This window comes from Lissotriton helveticus, chromosome 11, assembly GCF_964261635.1.
Source record: "Lissotriton helveticus chromosome 11, aLisHel1.1, whole genome shotgun sequence".
Lineage (NCBI taxonomy): Eukaryota > Metazoa > Chordata > Amphibia > Caudata > Salamandridae > Lissotriton > Lissotriton helveticus.
Window position 1 is genome coordinate 268,432,776 of NC_136072.1, and position 19,891 is coordinate 268,452,666.

The 19,891-nt window shown below is 42.3% G+C and overlaps 1 protein-coding gene across 1 annotated transcript in view; it reads right to left on the minus strand.

The window, feature by feature from the left end:
• The window catches only part of DNER (delta/notch like EGF repeat containing), a 1,147,135-nt gene that overhangs the window by 568,485 nt on the left and 558,759 nt on the right, over nucleotides 1–19,891 (minus strand). Inside the window, exon 5 of the mRNA XM_078668148.1 lies at nucleotides 19,151–19,296. Coding sequence (XP_078524274.1) covers nucleotides 19,151–19,296 — 146 coding nt within the window. The remainder of the gene's footprint in view (nucleotides 1–19,150; nucleotides 19,297–19,891) is intronic.

Genomic DNA, 19,891 nt, shown 5'->3' on the forward strand with positions numbered 1-19,891 from the left:
TAAGGGCCTGTGACACTCTCAGGAATGTCACCTACATTTGGATTTACCGAATCGGTAAAATTACCGATTCGGTATTTTACAGAATCGGTAAATTTACCGAATCGGTAAATTTACAGATTCTGTAAAATAATGGCCCCTACATCTGAAAACCCAAATACTGGTCGGTAACGGCCGAATTCGGCCGTTACCGACCAGTATTTGCTCTCCTACATCTGGCCCTAAATTCTTGTGAGGATATACATCATGTGTAGAAAGTTTTCCTATCGTGCAATCCCAGTTTGGGTGCAAACTCCTGTTTGGGCCCCAATCAGGATTCTGGAATGGTGATTGAGGGGATTCTGTAATCGTGACTTCGGATACCAATAGAATACAAAATAGTTTCAGCAAGACCAAAGCACCTCTTGAAATAAGATCAATATCTAACTTTTCTGCTATTTCCAGAAAGATGAATAAAGAGACAACAGAAGACAGAAATATAATATTTACATTTTCTTTACAAAGTGTACCAAAAAATATCCTTATGTATCTTTAAAACTACCTGGTTCTGTTTAAAAAAAAAGCTAGTCTAGAAACAAGGGAGATTTGTTTGGGAATTCATCTCTACCGGAAAAAACAGAAAAGAGGTGAAGGAGCAACATTTTTAAGTTATTACTAATCGAATGAGCTAGGAAGCCCAACTACATTTGTTGTGACATAGTCTAGCATTGATGATAAAACAATGCTAACAAAAGAGATGCTGCCAGAAAGAGAAGAGTTCAGTGGCGCCTCCTCCGCTAAGGCTGAGGAGCGTCGCCCCACTTCTCACGGAGCAGTGTAAATGAAAAATAAAATGATAATAACTGAAGTTATTATTATTTTATTTTTCGTATCATCAGTCTAGGATGGGGCGGGGCTTGGCTCCCCTGACATCAGAGAGGAGGAGTGGTTGAGCACTCTGTAAAGTGCTCATGAATGTTTGGCCGGCCTTCTCGGGCCAGCCAGTCATGTGCACTTCGCATGTTCTCCGTGCAGGCTGCATTAAAGCATGAACATGCCGAGGCCCCCATTCCCTGGCTGAGCGCCGAACCACGGGACTCAGACTAATCACAACCCTCATTGCAGTGTTGTGATTGGCTAAGGGGAGCCTGGATGCTTACCAATCACAACGCTGCATTGTAGCGTTGTGATTGGCTTTGGGGAGCCTGGCTGCTTTCTGGAATGAGACTCACTCGACATGGGGAGAGACGCGGCGAAATTAGGTAAGTCATTTTTTTTCATTCAATCAACCCCTGCCCCTCTGCCCCTCTGCCCCTCCACCCCAGTACCTTAACAGCCACCACTGGAAGAGTTTGAAACATGGAAGGTGACTGTAACAGTATTCATCACAATAATTTCTGGTTTTACCTTGAATTATGACTTATTTCAGCCTTCAATTTAATTAACAGCAAATGACATTCATGGATGTGGCAGCACTTCGAAGTCCGCAGAGGAAATACCCAGAATATAAATACTGACAGACCAAGAGCAAGCGGTGCTTTATCATTAAATATGACATTTCCCATAACAATGCCTAAAGCCTAAATCTCTGCTTTCTCAAGTAGCTGAAGCAGTTTAATAATGTTTCTGCACTGGCGAGGCCTGTAGGCCCAGCTTCTAATTACCACTACTGACTTGTAAAGTAAATGCCTTATAAATTTAAAGCCTGTGCTATTAGAAGATGTACCTGGTGGTGTCCGGACAAAATGTCAGAAACACAAATATCGTAGAACAGAATATCGTGTCATAAATATCTAGGGCAAGAATATCGTGAAGGTCATTTTCTATAGGTAAGTAAGGTTTTACTATATATAACTCCACATATATGTACCTTGACAATCTATATATCTTCAAAGTATGTAGATCTGCAGTTAAGAATGGTAAATGTATACTTACCTATTTGCACTTACCTTCTCGATATCCTTGTCCTCAAAAATTTTGACATGATATTCTGTCCACACAATATTTGGGTTTCTGATATTCTGTCAGTGATCCGTACCAGGTACAATACCATAAAAAATTACTTAAGTAGTATCAGGGGAGGAGTGTGGTTTCTGCAACCACTAAGAGATACTCTTAAGCAGCCACCGATGTAAACAGATGGATGTATGACATTACAACGCATGCTTTTACCACGCATGCCTTTACAACGCGGTATTTACAACACATGCCTTTACAACGCATAGCGCTTTGGGGTGCTGGATAGTGAATAGTTTAATTTACTATTCCAACTCCAGTCCCCGTGGATAGTAAGGAAGGTGTTGGATAGTAAATTAAATCTATTCCCTATCCTAGAGTGCCCCCCAGCGCAATGCGTTGTAATGGTTTGCATTGTAAATACCGCATTGTAAAGGCACTGCATGGTAAAAGTTGCGTTGTAAAGGATGTTTCCCAAACAGATGAACAGTCTGCACTTCTTCCAGCCACCACTGCATCTCTGTGGTCCCATTTATCTCTCAGGGTAGGATTCCTATATTACATCTCTCAGAGTACCTTCTAAACTGTTAAAATATATTTATTGTGAGCCCTCTGCTGTAAATGCATATAAAGTCACTGTGCTCAGCCCATGGCAACACATGACTCAAATAGAAGTGATTGTCTAATCTGCAGTCTTCTCTGTGGGCCATAACAAGAAGGCCATAACTTGACCCACTATTTTCTACCCCTGGAGTTACTGACCAACACTGGGGCATTGTTGACTCCTGGGGAAGGCGACTGAGGGATCATGAGTTAATTAGTGAGAGTCCCTTGAGAAATGGGGAATGACCGGCAGAATCAAGAAGACTGCACATGATTCCTAATGTTAATCTCCATTTCTTCTAGGATTTTAGCAGCTGAAGTGTCTGAGTGAAAAACTCCAGACCAGTGGTGTTCCTGGGGGACTCAAAAATTGGATTGGGCCTTTTATTCCTGTTACTGGCCCCATTGGAATTACAGGGCCACTCCTAACAAGGTCCACCATGTGAGGACCAATGCTGTAGAACGTAACCTTCAATTACTAGGACTCTCTGCTGCCAATGGTTGGTGTACGGAAGACCTGCCTCCTCAACAGATCGAATTAGCATGCAACATTAAATGACGTTTTAATTCCTGTTTCTGCTGTCTCATCATCAGTAGAGGCCTCTGATCTAAGCACCCTGATTATGCTTCGTATTTAACCTTAAAAAAGTGAACAAGGTCCTCTGTGGCTATTCTCAAACATTGGAAGTGCTTGAAATTCCATATATAAAGTTTGATTAAAAAAAACTAGGCCTCGTTGAAATTGAAATAATGCCTGCATATTTTGTGGAGTTTTAGGATTTCGTGACATTTTCTAAGCTACACCATGACGCCACTTTGGGTAATTTTGCACCATTTGGGGTAAAACTTTACAGCAAATAGCGTATTTCATGGTAATTTGCATTAAATGTTTACCGCAAATGCACAGGAACAACAGCTGTTTTTTTAAATGCATCATTATGCCAAAAGTGGACTCACAAATGCATTACGAGCTAAAACATTGAGCAAAATAACAGATTTGTTAACTTTTCTCTCAATTGTGACGTAATTTTATGAAAGCAAATTAAGCAAATTTTGCACAATCCTATTGCAAGCCACTTTTCATCTGCATTTCAATAATAATCTCTCAAATCGTGAACATTTCTTTTATTCCAACATCTAGTATCATACATCTTAAATAGTCACAATAAATCATACCCTTTCGCCATGACACTGCACTGTTATGATTTGATAAGGGTCATTTTGTTAGAAGGATTTAAAGCAGGAGACCACATGACAACTTCAGCTAAATTCATTACCCTGCTATAGGAGGTGGCACAATCTAACCAATATTCGAAACTGAAAAAGTATACATTTGTGATCCTTACACATAGCGCTAGGAGTTTAAAGAGATCTACATCAATGTTTGGTTTATGGCTCTAGGAGAGACAGCACCTAATGAAATACCATGAGAGAGAAGCAGTGGAAACAGATTGGAATCGATAACTTGATGGACTTATCATGACAACTAGCATTGATCTTGAGTTTGTTTATTACAGTGAAATAACTGGTTTGATTTTTATGTCAAGACTACACATTTTCGCTAAATCCACGTTCTTCAATCACGCTGTCTGAGATTTCAGTGCATTTTCCTGCAGCGCGTCATCAATAACATATTTTAAACAAGCATTTGCAATGCAATAGGTCTCGCATTTGCAAGAGTTTAAGCTATTGACATTGTAAATTATAATGCCTTTTATTTATCTGTTTTGATAAGTAACACATAAATGAAAAGCATTGTCATTTACAATGCCAATAGCTCAAGCTCTTGTAAATGCGAGACCTATTTCATTTAAAAGAAGCAACCGCCATTGTCCCCGGTTGCTTGGAAAGTAAAAATGTGCATGGCGTGCTGAGTGTTGCAGGAAAGCACGTCGAGCCTGCAGTAGGGGAAACTCATTAAAGAAAATAGTGCTTACAGACTAAATAAGACATACCATGTAACTACAGAAGTAAAAGGGCCAGTCCTCATGGGAAGTTACAAATGAGGACAAGGCAGTACTAAGGAGGGATAACAAGCCAATTAACGAATCAGAAGCCAGCATTTACAAAGGACAATGACACAAGCCAATGTAAAATATGGGCGGAGAGTGGGCAGAGCTTAAAGTCTATACCCAAATACAGCAGGCCTCGCAGAGCAGCGCCTGCGCTGCCCAGGCTCGACCTAAAAAGGTACATGACTACATGCAGTAACACAAGAGCAGCTGTAAGAGTCATATAGTGGTGTTTTGTTTTAAACATGTTTACGAAGATCTCCCTGACAATATGAAACAAAATGCATTTTAGCGTTCACCTCATACCTGAATCCATGTCCGACATCATCTTTGAATGTGTAGGAGAGAGCACAAAATAATGGAGTACAGTAAAAGATTTAGAAAATGGTGACAAAGAGGCCTTCAACGAAAAAGTAAAATCACTTCAACACCATACAGATAAAGTTAAGGGTAGTACCTATGTGCCAATTACTCTTAGCATATTTTCTCAAAATTCTAAGCTACTACGATTGTATTCTTAGGTTTACCAGTTAAGCTACATTGTCATGTTGCCAGCAGCGGCGGCTGGCACAGGGAGGCGTGGTGAGCCAGGGCAGGGTGGCGGGACTCGACAGTAGACAGAATAGGTAAAAATAAATAAATAAAACCTATTCCGTCATCTGTCAACATCCCCCGCCCGCTCCACTGCCCCACAGCAAATACCTGCACTGGCCGTGACTGGTTGCCAGATCCAATGTTTCTGAGCACGGGAAAAAACAAGGGCACTGGTTAGCAGTGTGCCACAACATCAACCTCCCCTACAGAATTACTAGTCTCAAGGGCATCATTAATTCTTAAAGAGGGGGAATGGAAACTGTTGGAATCTATCTTGCACTGTAAGTGTGCCCTTAGAAATGAGGCATTACCAGAAGAATCAGTAATATCACACATGACTCCCTTGGTAGTTCCCCATTTACCTACAGAATTTTAAATGGACATTTCAGCTGCTTTCAACAAAAAAAGGCCCAGATTTCCTTTTTTTTCACATAGCACAGCAACCGGATTTGCTGAACTGTGTTGCGCAGGGAGAAAAACAGCACACAGTAATATCCACAAAGACTGGACAACTGCTGGTGTCATCCTCAGCACTTGCACTCAAATGAGGCTGCCTTCTGCCTCAGATTGGTATCGCGGGCACTCGGGCAATGGCAGAGGAGCCGGTGTCCAGTTCCAGCTATGGGCTGCTATTTTTAGCAGCCTGGGTAGCGATTTAACGGTTTCTGTGTTGAATAGATGCCGCCAGCGGCCCAGTGGGTACCTGAATGGCCTTTCTGGAGGTAGATGGGCGCCCATTACCTCCCTTTTATCAAAGGGCAGAGGTGTCGCTCTCTTTCTCTCGTTGGGGCCGGCCCACTAACATATGCATCTTGAGGGGGGACAGGGAGCCTGAACAATAGTGGCCTCACTTGTATTCAAGTGTGTTTCACCAGTGTAAGCTAATACGTGCATTTTTTTACCCCCCCTCCTTTTTTTTTTTTAATAAAACTTTGCCAAAGCAGTTTTCTGCAAAGGCAATATGCAAATGTGGGCCACTTTTTTTTGGTGTGCCCGGGCCGATTTTTGATCCCAATCCAACCCTGGCTGCCTTCCATGATGCACATACGTGCCCCATGACTCAGAGGTGAGGATGCACGGTCTAGCGTTGGCTTGGTACTGGAAGCAAACCACACTCGTACAAATCTCTTTGGCTCAAAAGGTTCACATGAATTGCATGTGTATTAAGCATTGCAGCACACATACAATGCTCTGTTTTCTTGAGGAATAAACACATTTCCTGTTGTTTGAGTCCCCTTTAAGTAAGCATTCGTTTTTCACATAAAAGCCCACTTTGGCTATCTTAGTAGATCACACTTTGCTTCAAAAACCTATGGGTGTTTGCGTTGATATGCCCCGGTACTGCCAACCATGATGCAAAATGGAAAGAATTGTTTTATGCACTGTGAAAAGTGCACCTAAACAGCACAAAATAGTCTTTGCAACAGATAATAAAAAGTATGTGCCACTTTGCATTGCATTAGTGTCACACTGGAGATGCAGTGTCTACCTGTCAATCATTCACTAAAACAGATGCTAAAGAGGTATGTTTTAAGTTTTTTCAGGAACTAAAGAAGATGTATCTCCGGTTTTAGGCAGAATATGAGCGAATACCAGAGGATAGCTGCTTGCAACTTGAAGTTGCATCTGCTAATTTGCCATTTGTGGAGGTTCGGCACAGACAGCAGCATAAACTTCCATGATATTGGGTATCTTGATGACAAGCAGCTACTTATAGACAGTAATAACTGTGTCGACTCCCATACTTTACCTTTCTTATTACAGGCGTAATTTGTTATTAGACAATTTCGGTCAACAAGAAGGTTATGCTACAAAACGGATGCAAGAGGTATTTCAGAGTAAATGCCTCCAGCTTGGTCCAATCTTTTAATGATACCCCATGTCTGTTAGAGTTACTATGTGGGAAGGCAATTTTCTATGACGAAATATTGCTTAACATAGGTTTGGATTACTAGGCCTAACCAGGACACACTAGGCCACATTAGTGAATCTACATATTTAAATGTTGTGCACAAGTCTTGTTTTTCATTTGCTGTTCAGAAAATCATTGAAATTCAGCTGCAGGTGTAAAGTAACATTGTTCTATAGCTTCTTCAGCTGAAAGGATGTGTTCTGAAACATTACAAGGTTATGTGTTGAATGTGTTAATGTGTTTCTCATTATGGTCAAGCAGAAAATGTAATTATATTAAGTTTCATTCCTTGTTATTGTTATTGTTATTGTTATTGTTATTTTAATTTTATACCGCGCCTAATCACCTGCAGGTCTCTAAGCGCCAGGAAAAGATGGTACAGGACAACAACATAACAAAGTCAGAGCAAAGAGCAGCATTTAGATTATGCTATGCTCAGGCTTCTCCTAAACAATAGCGTTTTTAAGCTCTTTCGAAATCTTAGGAGGTTTCCTTCCTCGCGCAGCCCTCCAGGCAAACTGTTCCACAACTGGGGAACCAGTACTGAGAAGGCTCTCCCTCCCTTCGTCGCTAGCCTGTAGCGAGAGCAGGTCAACAGCTGCGAGTCCGAGGACCGAAGTGATCTCACCGGACAGTACAGTTGTAGGCGCTCCTTGATATAGGCCGGAGCCTTACCGTAAATTGCCTTATGAGCTGTACACAAACTCTTAAATTCCACTCTCTCTTTAATTGGAAGCCAATGTAGGCTTTGTAATAGGGGAGTGGCTTTAGACCTCCTGGGGAGTCTAAAGATCAATCGGGCAGCATCGTTCATCAAAACCTGGAGCCTGTTGGTAAGGGTTTTCGGTAGGCCAAGATAGAGAGCATTTCCATAATCGATTCTGGAAATGATGGTGGCAGCCACTATTGATCGCATCATGGGCTCTGAGAGGATAGGGGATAGCTTCCGCAGTTGCCGAATGATATTAATACAGCTGCCTACCACCGATGCGATCTGAGGAGCCATCGACAGGTCGGCGTCCAGTTTAATCCCTAAGCTTTTCACAGCCAGGCTTGGTTTTGGGGCAGGGCCCAACTCCATGGGCCAGTAGAGGTCACTCCAAGGTGAAGAAATGGATGGGATAACCAAGATCTCAGTTTTGTCAGGATTGACTTTTAAAAGGTTATCCGTCATCCATTGCACCGTGAACCTCAAGATGTTCTGGGATTGGAGTTGCGCATCCGTGGTGTCATTTATACTTAGCAGCAGCTGCGTATCATCAGCGTAGTTAAAGACTTTACAGTCCATCGCAGCTAGCGAAGCAATCAGTGGTTGCAGGTATAGGTTAAATAGAAGCGGGGACAGGGCAGACCCCTGCGGTACCCCACACTCCAAGATCCCCACCTCAGATGTTTCATCCCCCAGTTGTATCTTTTGGGTCCTTCCTATAAGGAAGGATTCCAACCACTGAAAAGCCAAGCCCTTAATCCTAAAGTTCTTCAGTCTATCCAAGAGCAAGGCATGGCTGACAGTGTCGAACGCCGCTGATAGATCTAATAATATCAGGGCGCTCGCTTTCTTACAGTCAGCTCTACCTCTTAGATCGTCCAGTACCGAGAGCATCACCAACTCGGTGCTGTGGTGGGCTCGAAACCCTGCCTGTCTATCATGGAGTAGATGGTGAGATTCCAGATAGCAGGACAGGGACTGAAGAACATGCTGCTCAAGGATTTTTGAGAGAAAGGGGAGCTGGGAAATGGGTCTGTAGTTCTTTAACACAGCAGGATCCGACCCCAATTTTTTCAATAAGGGTCTTACCCGCGCCTCCTTAAGTTCACTCGGCAGATATCCCATGTCTAGCGATCTGTTGAGGAAAGAGATGATATACTCCTCTAATAAGGGACGCGCGATGCGAAAGATCTCAGGTGGACACGGATCAGCTGGGGAGCCAGATTTGATTTTGCCCATCAGCTGTTCCAAAATTAGTGCATCCATCTCTGGGAACACGTCAAGAGAGCAGTCACTCGCATTTTTAGATGTTAGGCTAATCGCAGTCCCTGTTGCCGCCACACTCTCTATCTCTTGGACAATGATCTTCACCTTCTCCAGGAAGTAGGTCTGGAAGGTGTTGCAGTCAAAAGGGGCCTTAGCATTGTCCGGCTTTTTACTCAGCTCGGCCAATACTTTAAAGGTTTCTTTCTGGATGTTAGTGGCCTTGCTTAGGCGCGACTCAAGGTAGTCCGCTTTAGCTTGGATCATAAGTTTTTTATATTGATGGAGGGAGGCCTTATAGATATTCCTATCTACGTCCTGCTTAGATTTCCTCCACAACCTTTCTAGTCTCCTTAGCTTTGTTTTGGTTTCCCTTAAGAGTGGTGTAAACCAGGGAGCTTTCCCTGATCCCTTTACTTGCTGTGTTCTCACTGGCGCTATCTGATCGATCGCCCGAGTCATACATCTCGTTAAATCGGAGTATTCTCGGTCCAGGTTACAGTCCGACTCAGAGGCCTGGGGAGGTACCAGATGAGCCTTGGTCAAAGACAACAGGTTGACTTCAGCCCATTTCCGCGATTATCTAGACCCACGTGGGCTGCAAACAACCCCACTGTTAAGGGGGACCTCACACGAGACCTAATAGTGATCCGACCAAACACAGGGCGCTGCCTCCCTGAATATTAGGGCAGCATCTGTAGTCCACATGAGGTCGAGAGTGTGGCCTTTCACATGCGTTGGAACATCCACCACCTGTTTAAAACCCAGTGCAGACATTAAAGTGTCTAACTGACGCGTGGGTGAGTCCCAGTTGGGCTTGTCCCAGTGTAAATTAAAATCCCCTGTTACCAGGATTTTTGTATATCTTGACCTAAAGTCAGATATAATAGGACAAAATAGGTCAAAGAAGGTTGGGGTTGCCTTGGGCGGGCGATAGACAGACAAAATCACCCAACACACATTGTGTACAGTGACCTTTACCCCGATCAAATCGGCTAGGTCAATCGTCTCTGTTACTAGCTTTTCCACTGTCATGGTCTTCCTGTAGAGGATAGCTACCCCGCCCCCCCGTGAGCCCCCTGGGCGGTTGTGCCACATTACATCATATCTGCTTGGAACTGCGGCAATGATGTCCGGCAGCGAGTTCTCATCCGTCCAGGTCTCCGAGAGAGTCAGGACATCGATCTCACTGTCCTGAAGCATGTTATATACCTCCAGATGGTGGCAATGAAGCGAGCGGGTATTAAGACTAGCTATTTTTAAGGTGGGATGTTTACCCACGGCAGGCGTAAACCTACCGTTCCGGGATATACCATGGTTTTTAAGCAGCATTAAAACCGCCTGGTCCACCATGGACTCACCTCTATTCAAGGATTTAAGCTCCCCGGGGGGGTACGTACGACGATGCCCAGCCGTCCCAGCCCCTGCGCCCGTTCGTGCGCGGACGGGCGCAGACGGGCTGGACTCTGGCGTGACTCCGGCGGTGCTCCGGCGAGCCCGCAGCGCGTGCCCGCTGCGCGTCAACATGGCCCGTTTTAAATACCGGTCTAGCGTCCTTGCGACGACTAGACCGTGTGCAGCTTCTCTGAGCAGCCCCCCCCAACCCAAGATGGCCGCCGCAGTGCTGCTTCTTGTTGATTTGATCTAAGCAAAAATCAGTCAGCAATCCCAGACCACCACTCCTTACAGGACCTTACTGCAGTACAGCATTGCAAACCAACTGAACAGTGTTGAACTACTAATTCTCCCATCATCACATATTTATAGAACATCAGTTCAGTGCCTGCCAAATGGAGTTGTGCTATTGGGCCTTATGGGATTCTATAGATAATGCCACTACCACAAATGAACTGAGATCAGAACCTTCATTGAATCAGCATCTTGAACTATACAAATGGTGTTGAGTGATTGAGTTTAAAAACGTCTCCAATAGGAAACACACCTACTGTACATTTTAGAGTTGAGAAGCAACAAGAACAGAATCTCTGGCCTTTCTTTAAGCATTGACCCAAAATGAATCTTATCAGTTGCATAATTTTCAGGAGAACTAGTAAATCCTAAAGCAGACATAAATAGGCAAGAATGTGAATATGTAGTCAGAAAACTCATTTGATAATGTTTAGGACCCTTGATTCTTGGGTAATCAGGGTAAGAAAATTCCCTGAAGACAAAGGGTTTAGGAGCCATCTCTCTTCATATGTTAGGTTTTTGCACTAAGGCCTGCAAAAAAAGATCATCTTTCTTACAAGAGATGCATATTTATTCCTGTTTTTATCACAACAAATGAAGTAGAGAGGTGTCGGCTCAAGAAGGGCTGTATCCTTGCATGTTAATGGACATTGTGACAGGAAGGAAATGTATATTATCGTACAACTCATGCATAAAGTATGTTTAATATATGATGAAAGAATGAAAAACCCAATAAAGTTTGTTGAAAAAAATAAATTGTGGACATTGTGATCCGTGGGCAGCGGGGTAACACAGCCCCCCACAGCCCTCGTGGAACAGGGGGACCTCAACCTTTCAAGGGCTCCCAAGCCCTTCAGACGGACCCCATTCCACCAAAGCCCAATAAATATCAATAGGATTGAAAGACTCAGGGACCTTTCTTCACATTCCGCAGGTGGGCCTCATCATTTTACATTACCCCACAGTCTGTGGGCTGGGGAGCGGAGTGTCACTGCCTAGCAGACATGGCTGCTAGGTGCCAGTTATCACTAACAGAGTAGAGGCATTTTCCTTTTTCCCAGGACATTGAGGAGTCTGGCCACGGGCCACAGGAGCGATGGCCACAAGAGCAGACTATTAATTATTAGTTATACCTATATGACAGATCTGTATGGGATGCAAAACTATATCACTCCAATACACAAATCCTCATCTGAGAAGTACTGCAGCTGTTTCTCAATTTCCACTTTTGATTAGGAGGTGTATTAGCAATGTAGTTTCCCAAGATCATCCAGGTGGTAAAATTAATTCTGATATTCTCTGGGGGAGTAAGGGGGAGCACTGTTTCAATTAAATCCTCATGGAATGTACACAGTCTTTAAAAAAAGCAAATTTACATTCATGGTCTGTAGAAAAGCTCTACATTACAGCAGATTAGAACGAGACAGAAAGCTGTAATTGTTAAGGTGTATGCACAATCCAGAGTTATCAGTTAGCTGCACAAGTCAACAAATGCAACCCACAGGTCACAGCTCCTGAGCATTGGAATTAAACCTGTGGACAGCCTCATCAATCCTGAGACAAATCACATTGATCCAATTACAATTGTAAGAGTGTGTTCTTAGGTGTGACTCGAAGATTACATTCTCAGACGTGTGCAAGTAATTCATCAGGCAGCAGCTCCGGTGTGTCCTTTGTGTCCAAGGGACTGCAGGGCCATGTTTTCTTATTGTGGTTAACAGGAAAGAGTTGTCACCTATCGCGAATTCCTACATGAAAAGTATTTGCAGGGCTAATCCCTTTCTACAGTTGCTTAGTTGTTTGGAACAATAATTCCGACATTGTTCGGAAACACAAAAAACAGGCATGCTCCCTAAAGGCCGTGAATGTCTCAGTTTTCCAGAAGCAATAAAATGTATAAAAGTATACACATTCAGAAATGTCGTATGTGTACTTTTCCTAATGGTAAAATTAAAAGCATCTAGACTGAGACCTGATAAATTGAGGTACTGTTTTGGTTGGGAGGAATATTCATGTTTTATTGATCATTATATTATGTAAAAAATTTTGTGATGATTTTATAATGTTTTTGTCTGTATTTTTTATGGCTGTTTTATCAACCGAATAACGATTTTATGATGATGAAATGTGTGTTTTTGCATTTGCTACCTTCCTTCTCGGTAATGAAAAAAACATTTTCTCCCTTGAGAAACCACTTTCTTGACACCTTCGCCAATTTTCAGGCTGTTCTGCTTCTTTACCATCCCAGAACATGAATTTACTCTTTCTTTTGAAAGAATTAATTAACTGACAGTTTTCTAGGTGCGAAGCTACCTGCAAAGTTTTTGTGAAAACCTACAAACTTCAGAGTTTCTGGCTGGTTGACAACCTTTACAGGTGGCACCACCCTGAAAAAACCACAACGCCTCTTTCTTACCCTTGGGAGGGAATTGACTCCCACACAGAATTATTCCATACTAGTGTAATTTTACTTTTTAAGTAAAGCTATTTATGATGCAACACATTATTTCGCGAATAACAAAGCTACACACACAAATGCTTTGATCTGTTTCGCCCTAATCTTAGAAGCTTTGTTACTCATGTCCGTTGCAAAATGTCATGAATTTGCAGCTATTAAATTGTATTATCTTAGGTATGTAGAAATTATATTTACCATCTCTCAGCAACATTTTTTTTAAACTAGACTACGTGCGTTCATATTTTCATTAAAGTGTCATGGCAGTGTTATATTTAAATTACCATAAAATGGAAATAATCAATAAGGTTATGAGTGCACCTATTTAACATACATAAGTGCATAATATGTGTTTTAAATCTAGGGCCTTATTTATGAGAAGTGTTGTATCGCTACAACAAAGCAGCGATGCAACACTTCTCTGTGTGTCCTCCTAGCGACACAATTGATGCATCATAATTACTGTATGACAGGGAGAGGTGTGGCGCCGCGGCCAGGGCGACTGACGCTGGAATCTGGGGATCACGGTTTGATCCCCAGCGCCGGCGGCAGGTTAGCCCAGCACCATGTGACTCTGGGCAATAGCTTGCTTAATCTTCCCGACGGCCCCCAGCGCCTAGAGACCCTAACGGGTGATTGTGCGCTATACAAATGTGGATTATCATCATGTTGCATGGAATGACAGATACATCAGCATTACTGAAGTATCTGATGGCGCAAAACTGATGCATTGCTGGAGTTGTATGGGAAGCGTGATGCAACTCCAGCAATTCAGGGGGAGGGCTATAATTATAGCACTGCGTCACCCTTATGTCTGCTATGAGGCAGGAGTAAGGATATGACGCAGTGGCGTCCTAGAAGTGTCTACAGGGCTTTGATGCGGGGGGACGCCCACCCTGCATACATTATACCCGGCGCAGGTATAACGTAGCACAGGGGTTTACGAAGTGACGCATCTGCCGAGATGCGTCACTTTGTAAATATGAAGCAACCTGGCGCATTATTCACGCAGCGTCAAAAAGTGACGCAACAGCGGTTTAAATGTGAGGCAAGGGCTCATAAATAAGCCTCCTAGTGCTTTATTTTCTTATTAAAGACTTGTTAGCCATAAAATAAAGTTACATCACTACTCACTTGCAATAGCTTATTACAAGTGAGTAGTGACATCACATTGCCCTCTTCTCCATGGGGCACAATAGGTAGCCGCACTTTCCCTCAGAATCTGTGAGAAAAATTGTGAAGGATTTGCAGGAGCTCTCTTTCTGCACCAGAAGCTGCAGTACAAATAAACTCCCACCTGCTCCAGAGCAGAGTGGCTGTTGGGTGCAGGAGCACCCTCTATCTTGTAGACTCTGAGGAAAGCATCTCATTGTTCCTTGTTACAAGTCTTAGTGGCTCTGTCTGGCGCCACCTAGAGCTCAACTCTTGTGTTGTATTAAAAAAACAAAGCTGCAGCACTCAAAGCAAGAGACGCATGCAAGACATTTTAGTGCACACCAGCATACTATTTTAACCAAAAGCAGTAATCCAAAACTTTGTTTAGTTAAAAAAAAAACAATAATTAAAGTAGCACTTCAGATTGGCAAATGCTGTATCCTAAAGCAAATAGCAAACAGTATTTAGAAGCAGATTGGTTGATTTTCTTTTGCACAAAGACATTTTGTGCTCTGGATAGGTTGTGGTTTTCGGCTTATAATTTGTTTCTCCACAGTATGACATCTGTGACAATTTCATCCAGGCCTGGCTATTTTAACTAGCATGATACATCCTGGGACATGCAGTTTCATTTTTAAAGTGTGTGATTGTTGGCTTCAAAATCCAGTGTCCAAAGTAGATTTAGGCTAAAATGCTAAGCCCGGCTAAAGGTGCCAAACTTGGCACAAAGCGAGCTTGCAAGAACAGAAATACAGATGAGGCAGCAGGAACTATATATTTTAAGATATACCCCTCCTCCCCATCACACATAAAAAGAATATTACAAGTCCTGACAGCATTCTATGACTTATGAAGACACTCTGCATGCGGCCTTGTGCCACTATATGGTCATAGAACTCATCAATGGCTCCCAGTGGCCTGGAACTGTATGGTTGGGTAAATGTAATATCACTAGTATAATTAAATCAAACAATTTCAGCATTCAGTGTCTTTTCTACCTATTTGTCATAGAAGATTGCATGGCCATATTTGTTCACAATTCATTGGAATGCGGAATCTTATGTGTGTTTATGCCACAAGGCCTGAAAAACAAATACCTGAAAAGCAACCCAAAAAGGACTAAAATATCTGGATAAGAGCAAGCGAAATACACGTAAGATGAGAGTGAAAGAAAGAAATTGCATTTGGTAGATGTAAACATAACTGAGGTTGAGAGCTAGATATCAACACCATTGCACTAACATATAAAATGTAATGGTGAGACCACTGGAATTTTATATAACATTGTGAGCATCACTGAATTTATTTACGAGTGCGCAATGGTCGATTTGCAGAAGATCCATATTGAACTGTGAACATCAATGAATTAATTTAGAATTGCATACAAATAAAGAACATTTGACCATGCAATTGCAGAGTGTTAACTCCTTTTTGCTTTAAGGTTTGAAAAGAAAAACATATCTGTAATAAGAAGATTTGTGAAATTACACCAATGGATTATCCTTCAATGTCAGTAATTATGGGATAAAGTACCCCCTTTCGTACATTGTAAGTCTATTGCACGTCACCTACGAGTTCCATGACCAGGTGGAGGAAAGAGGCCATAGGCTGAGTTCCTTTATAAAGTTATGGAGCTCAGAGGGGCTTGCAATATCTTTGTCAGGTACTACAGAGAGTACCTTCTTCTTTAAATTATGGGGTCACATCATTGCCTTTCTCCACAAACCACTAAAATCCTTGGTGCGTAGCTCTTTCATAGGAAAAAGAGAGCATGTTCAAAATATGAAGAATAAAAATAGAATTTCTAGTGCAAAATTAAATTAGAAACAGTTTAAAACAAGTCAGGTTTTTTTTTCGTTTTTAAAAAGGCACATTAGCTCGGAATGTTTAGAAACATGCAGAAAGATTCTAACTTTTCCATAAGTGCAAAAAATAAATATGTTGCCATAAATATCTTCTTTATGGTTGCCACTATACAACCAGAGAATAAGAAAAAAGTGTTTTTTCTTTGCTCTGACACTTGTCCTGCCTTCCTCCTCAGCTGGAGGCTCTGGCTGCAGGCACGTGATGTCAGAATTCAACTGTAATAAGTTATAAATGGCTACATGATTTCTTTATAATAGGCAACTGGATATGTTACAAGGCGCAGATTACAAAGAACCTGGAGTTGTTTTCTTAATACAGGGATTGCAGAATCCCATGTATCACACAATATTTTGAAACACTCCCCCCTAGTTTAGAACAATCACCAGACCTGACCTCTTAACTTCACACAGTAACACAGAGGGGTTCTTCAAATTTCTATAAGACACAGAGCTAGCTCACCCCCCCCCCCCGCCCCCCCCCCTCATAGGAAGATGCTATGACCGGTTCTACATACACAATGAGGATATTTAAGCTTGGCAGCTGATATAACACAAAAGTACCTTTTTCTTCACTGGATTATAATTCACCCTGCTAGGCAATAACATTTTATATTTATGGTCTTAAAGTGGGCACCGCCTACATTAGGGCACTTTCCTTTATATAGATCATCACATAGTAATAGAGCGCGTGCACATTCCAGTGTTTGTTTCAGAGCAGTTCATCTGCTGTATCACATGAATAGCATCAGCATGTTTCAAAACCGGTTGATTTATACTTCTCTCTAGGTTATAAAGTTTCGAAAAATTGGAGATGATCACAGAAATAGGGTACTACTTGGTTTGTGAGATCTAAGAGAGAAAAGACCGTGCACAGAAATGCACAGAAAATGATCAAATATACGCACACTTTATAACTCTGTAATGTTCAATCAATCTTTAGTTTGGTATACTTAAGGACAATGTCACAAGTACCCTGGAGTTTTAGTTCAATTCCCCAAGTATTGAAGATGTTAAAAGAGTCAAGCTAATCTTAACCATGGAACAAACATGGTAAATGCTGCCAACACCAATAAACAAAAACAGTAGAGGAATTCAGCCAGCCTCCCTCAGACAATTCTCAACTTTTTAAAGTATTTTTTTTCAACTTGTAGTTCATGACATTTTTTGAGGTTAGTATCACACAGCTGACTACTGACAGGGCTCTTAAGACAATAGCAACAAGTACATTCAATGAGTTGGATACTAAGACACCCAACAGCACTTGCATCCACCAAATGGCTACCACAGAGTTACAAGCTTCGGGCAAAGGACATGCACTGGTACTGCCCTCTGGTCTCACCCATGAAACTCACATCCCATCAATGCTTGAAAACCCACCTAATATAGATGTGATTTCATGGAGTCTACTGACAGCACTTACCATAAACAGAGTCCAACCCCAGCCTGCGATGGAAACGTTAGAACCACACAGAGGAGCCAGCGTCACATTTTGTAAGTGTTGCAACATCATGAAGTAGCTACACAAATGACACATATATATTTATGGAGGATCAACTTGGGGGGTTCTCCCTTATGTAATGAAGAGCTGTGATATGCCTCTGAGAATCCAGGGAGATCGGTACTGTAAGTTTCTTTTGAATTAAGGACTCCAACCAATTTAATGTATTATGCATTTTAAATGGAGTACATGGTGTAGAAGCTGTTTTTACATGGCTGGATGTGAAACGGATATATGAAACACGTTATGTGTTTGGAAAGGTCAGTATCTCTAAGGGTGAAAGAAGTTGTTTCCTGTCCCTCATATGTATGTATATAGAAAATGTATACATTGGAAATAACAACCAAGGTGGTTTCGTCAGTACAACGTGAGCGGCGTCGCAGCTGACCGCACAAAGGACGGCATGTGAGGCCTTGTGATTACATCAGCCCACTGTGGTTTTATTTTTTTACTGACTTTGTGCAAACTTTCCCTCACAGAAGGACACAGCCCCTGCACTACCAGGACCATAATGCCAAGGGATTGGCTCTGCCCACTGGGGCAGGTCTCTGGGAACTTATAACACACAGGATACATTGTTTGCCACAAAGGAGATTTCGCCATTGAAGAAGGGAACGCTGTTCCCGAAACGCATCTGGCACGAATCTTGGCACGAACCGTGATGTAACCACCAGTGTCCTTACCTGCAAGTTGCTGCCAGCAATTAAATGAATGCAATATTTTACGCACTGAACCGCGTCTTTCTTTGGGGCTACCTAAGAGACTGGATAAGAGCGGCTGAGCCTAGCCGCGAGAGACGCCCACCGCGAGTGAAGCGGGCCCGTGATGCAACCAAGGTGGTTTTGTCAGTACAACGGGAGCGGCGTTGCAGCTGACCGCAGAAAGGACGGCATGTGAGGCCTTGTGATTACATCAGCCCACTGTGGTTTTATTTTTTACTGACTTTGTGCAAACTTTCCCTCACAGAAGGATACAGCCTCTGCACAACCAGGACCATAATGCCAAGGGATTGGCTCTGCCCACTGGGGCGGGTCTCTGGGAACCTATAACGCGCAGGATACATTGTTTGCCACAAAGGAGATTTCGCCATTAAAGAAGGGAACACTGTTCCCGAAACGCGTCTGGCACGAATTTGTATCTGACTATTTTTGGGTGCAAACACAAAGGGGTTATACACCCCACTGCAATCGGGGACTAAATTGTTACTACATTTGAAAAGTTTACACTAACATACGTACTTTATACATGCCTACATTACAGTAATGAGAAAACAATCAAAAACTTGGAGAGGTCACTGGCAAGTGTCCATCTACAGAATTGTAAACCATTCCCGTTGTAAATCATGATATTATAATGTATAGCAAATTAATCTAGGAAAACAGGATGAGTCAAAGTTTACATTTAAGGATAAAGTAATTCTGCAAAGTCTTTTAAAATCAACACATATCAAGACTTAGCTTTACCTCAGCCGGCTTTGTGGTACATTTTCCTTTTCCATTGCAAGGGAGGTCATTTGAGTGGCTTTCAAATTGCACACAATTGCTGACTTTAACGACCACCGTCAAACGTAACGCTACTATACATTTAGTAACTGAATCATTCACAAACCCTGGAGAGAAAGAGAAACACAATTTTGGCATTATTCGGTTAAATTTGCTGTTCGAGTAGCTGTGCCTTAATCCATAACTCACAAACAAAACACATTGATAAAACATGCATTGATCTTTGGTGTTGAGAACATAGATACAAATGTAATGAACCACATGCAGTTCTTATAATTTGTGCAAGCAGTTGCAGGTGTAACACCTCCTCTTTCGAGTTTTGCACGATAAATTGAGGATCCCCATGCAGATTTCATCTTTATCTGCATGTTTTGGCTTTTATCCCACGTTTTTCCCAAAGACATTTTCGCAGGGTTGGACTGCTGAAAACTGTTAGGGGAAAACTATAGGTCGTGAAAAAATTATTGCACATCTCTGATTGGCTGTCCTTGTAAACTCCTGTCTGTGAAGGGATCAGGGTTCATCCACAAACTAGGAATTGGGGCCCTTGATGGAGAGTGCATGTTCTGACATCCATGAGAGGGAATAGAGGACTGCGAAAAGGGTCTTTCCTCCCTAAAGTTCATATTTGGAACATTAACACTCAGAGGTAAGTATCAAAATACTATACCCCAAACCACTACACTTCCCTCAGTTAACTGA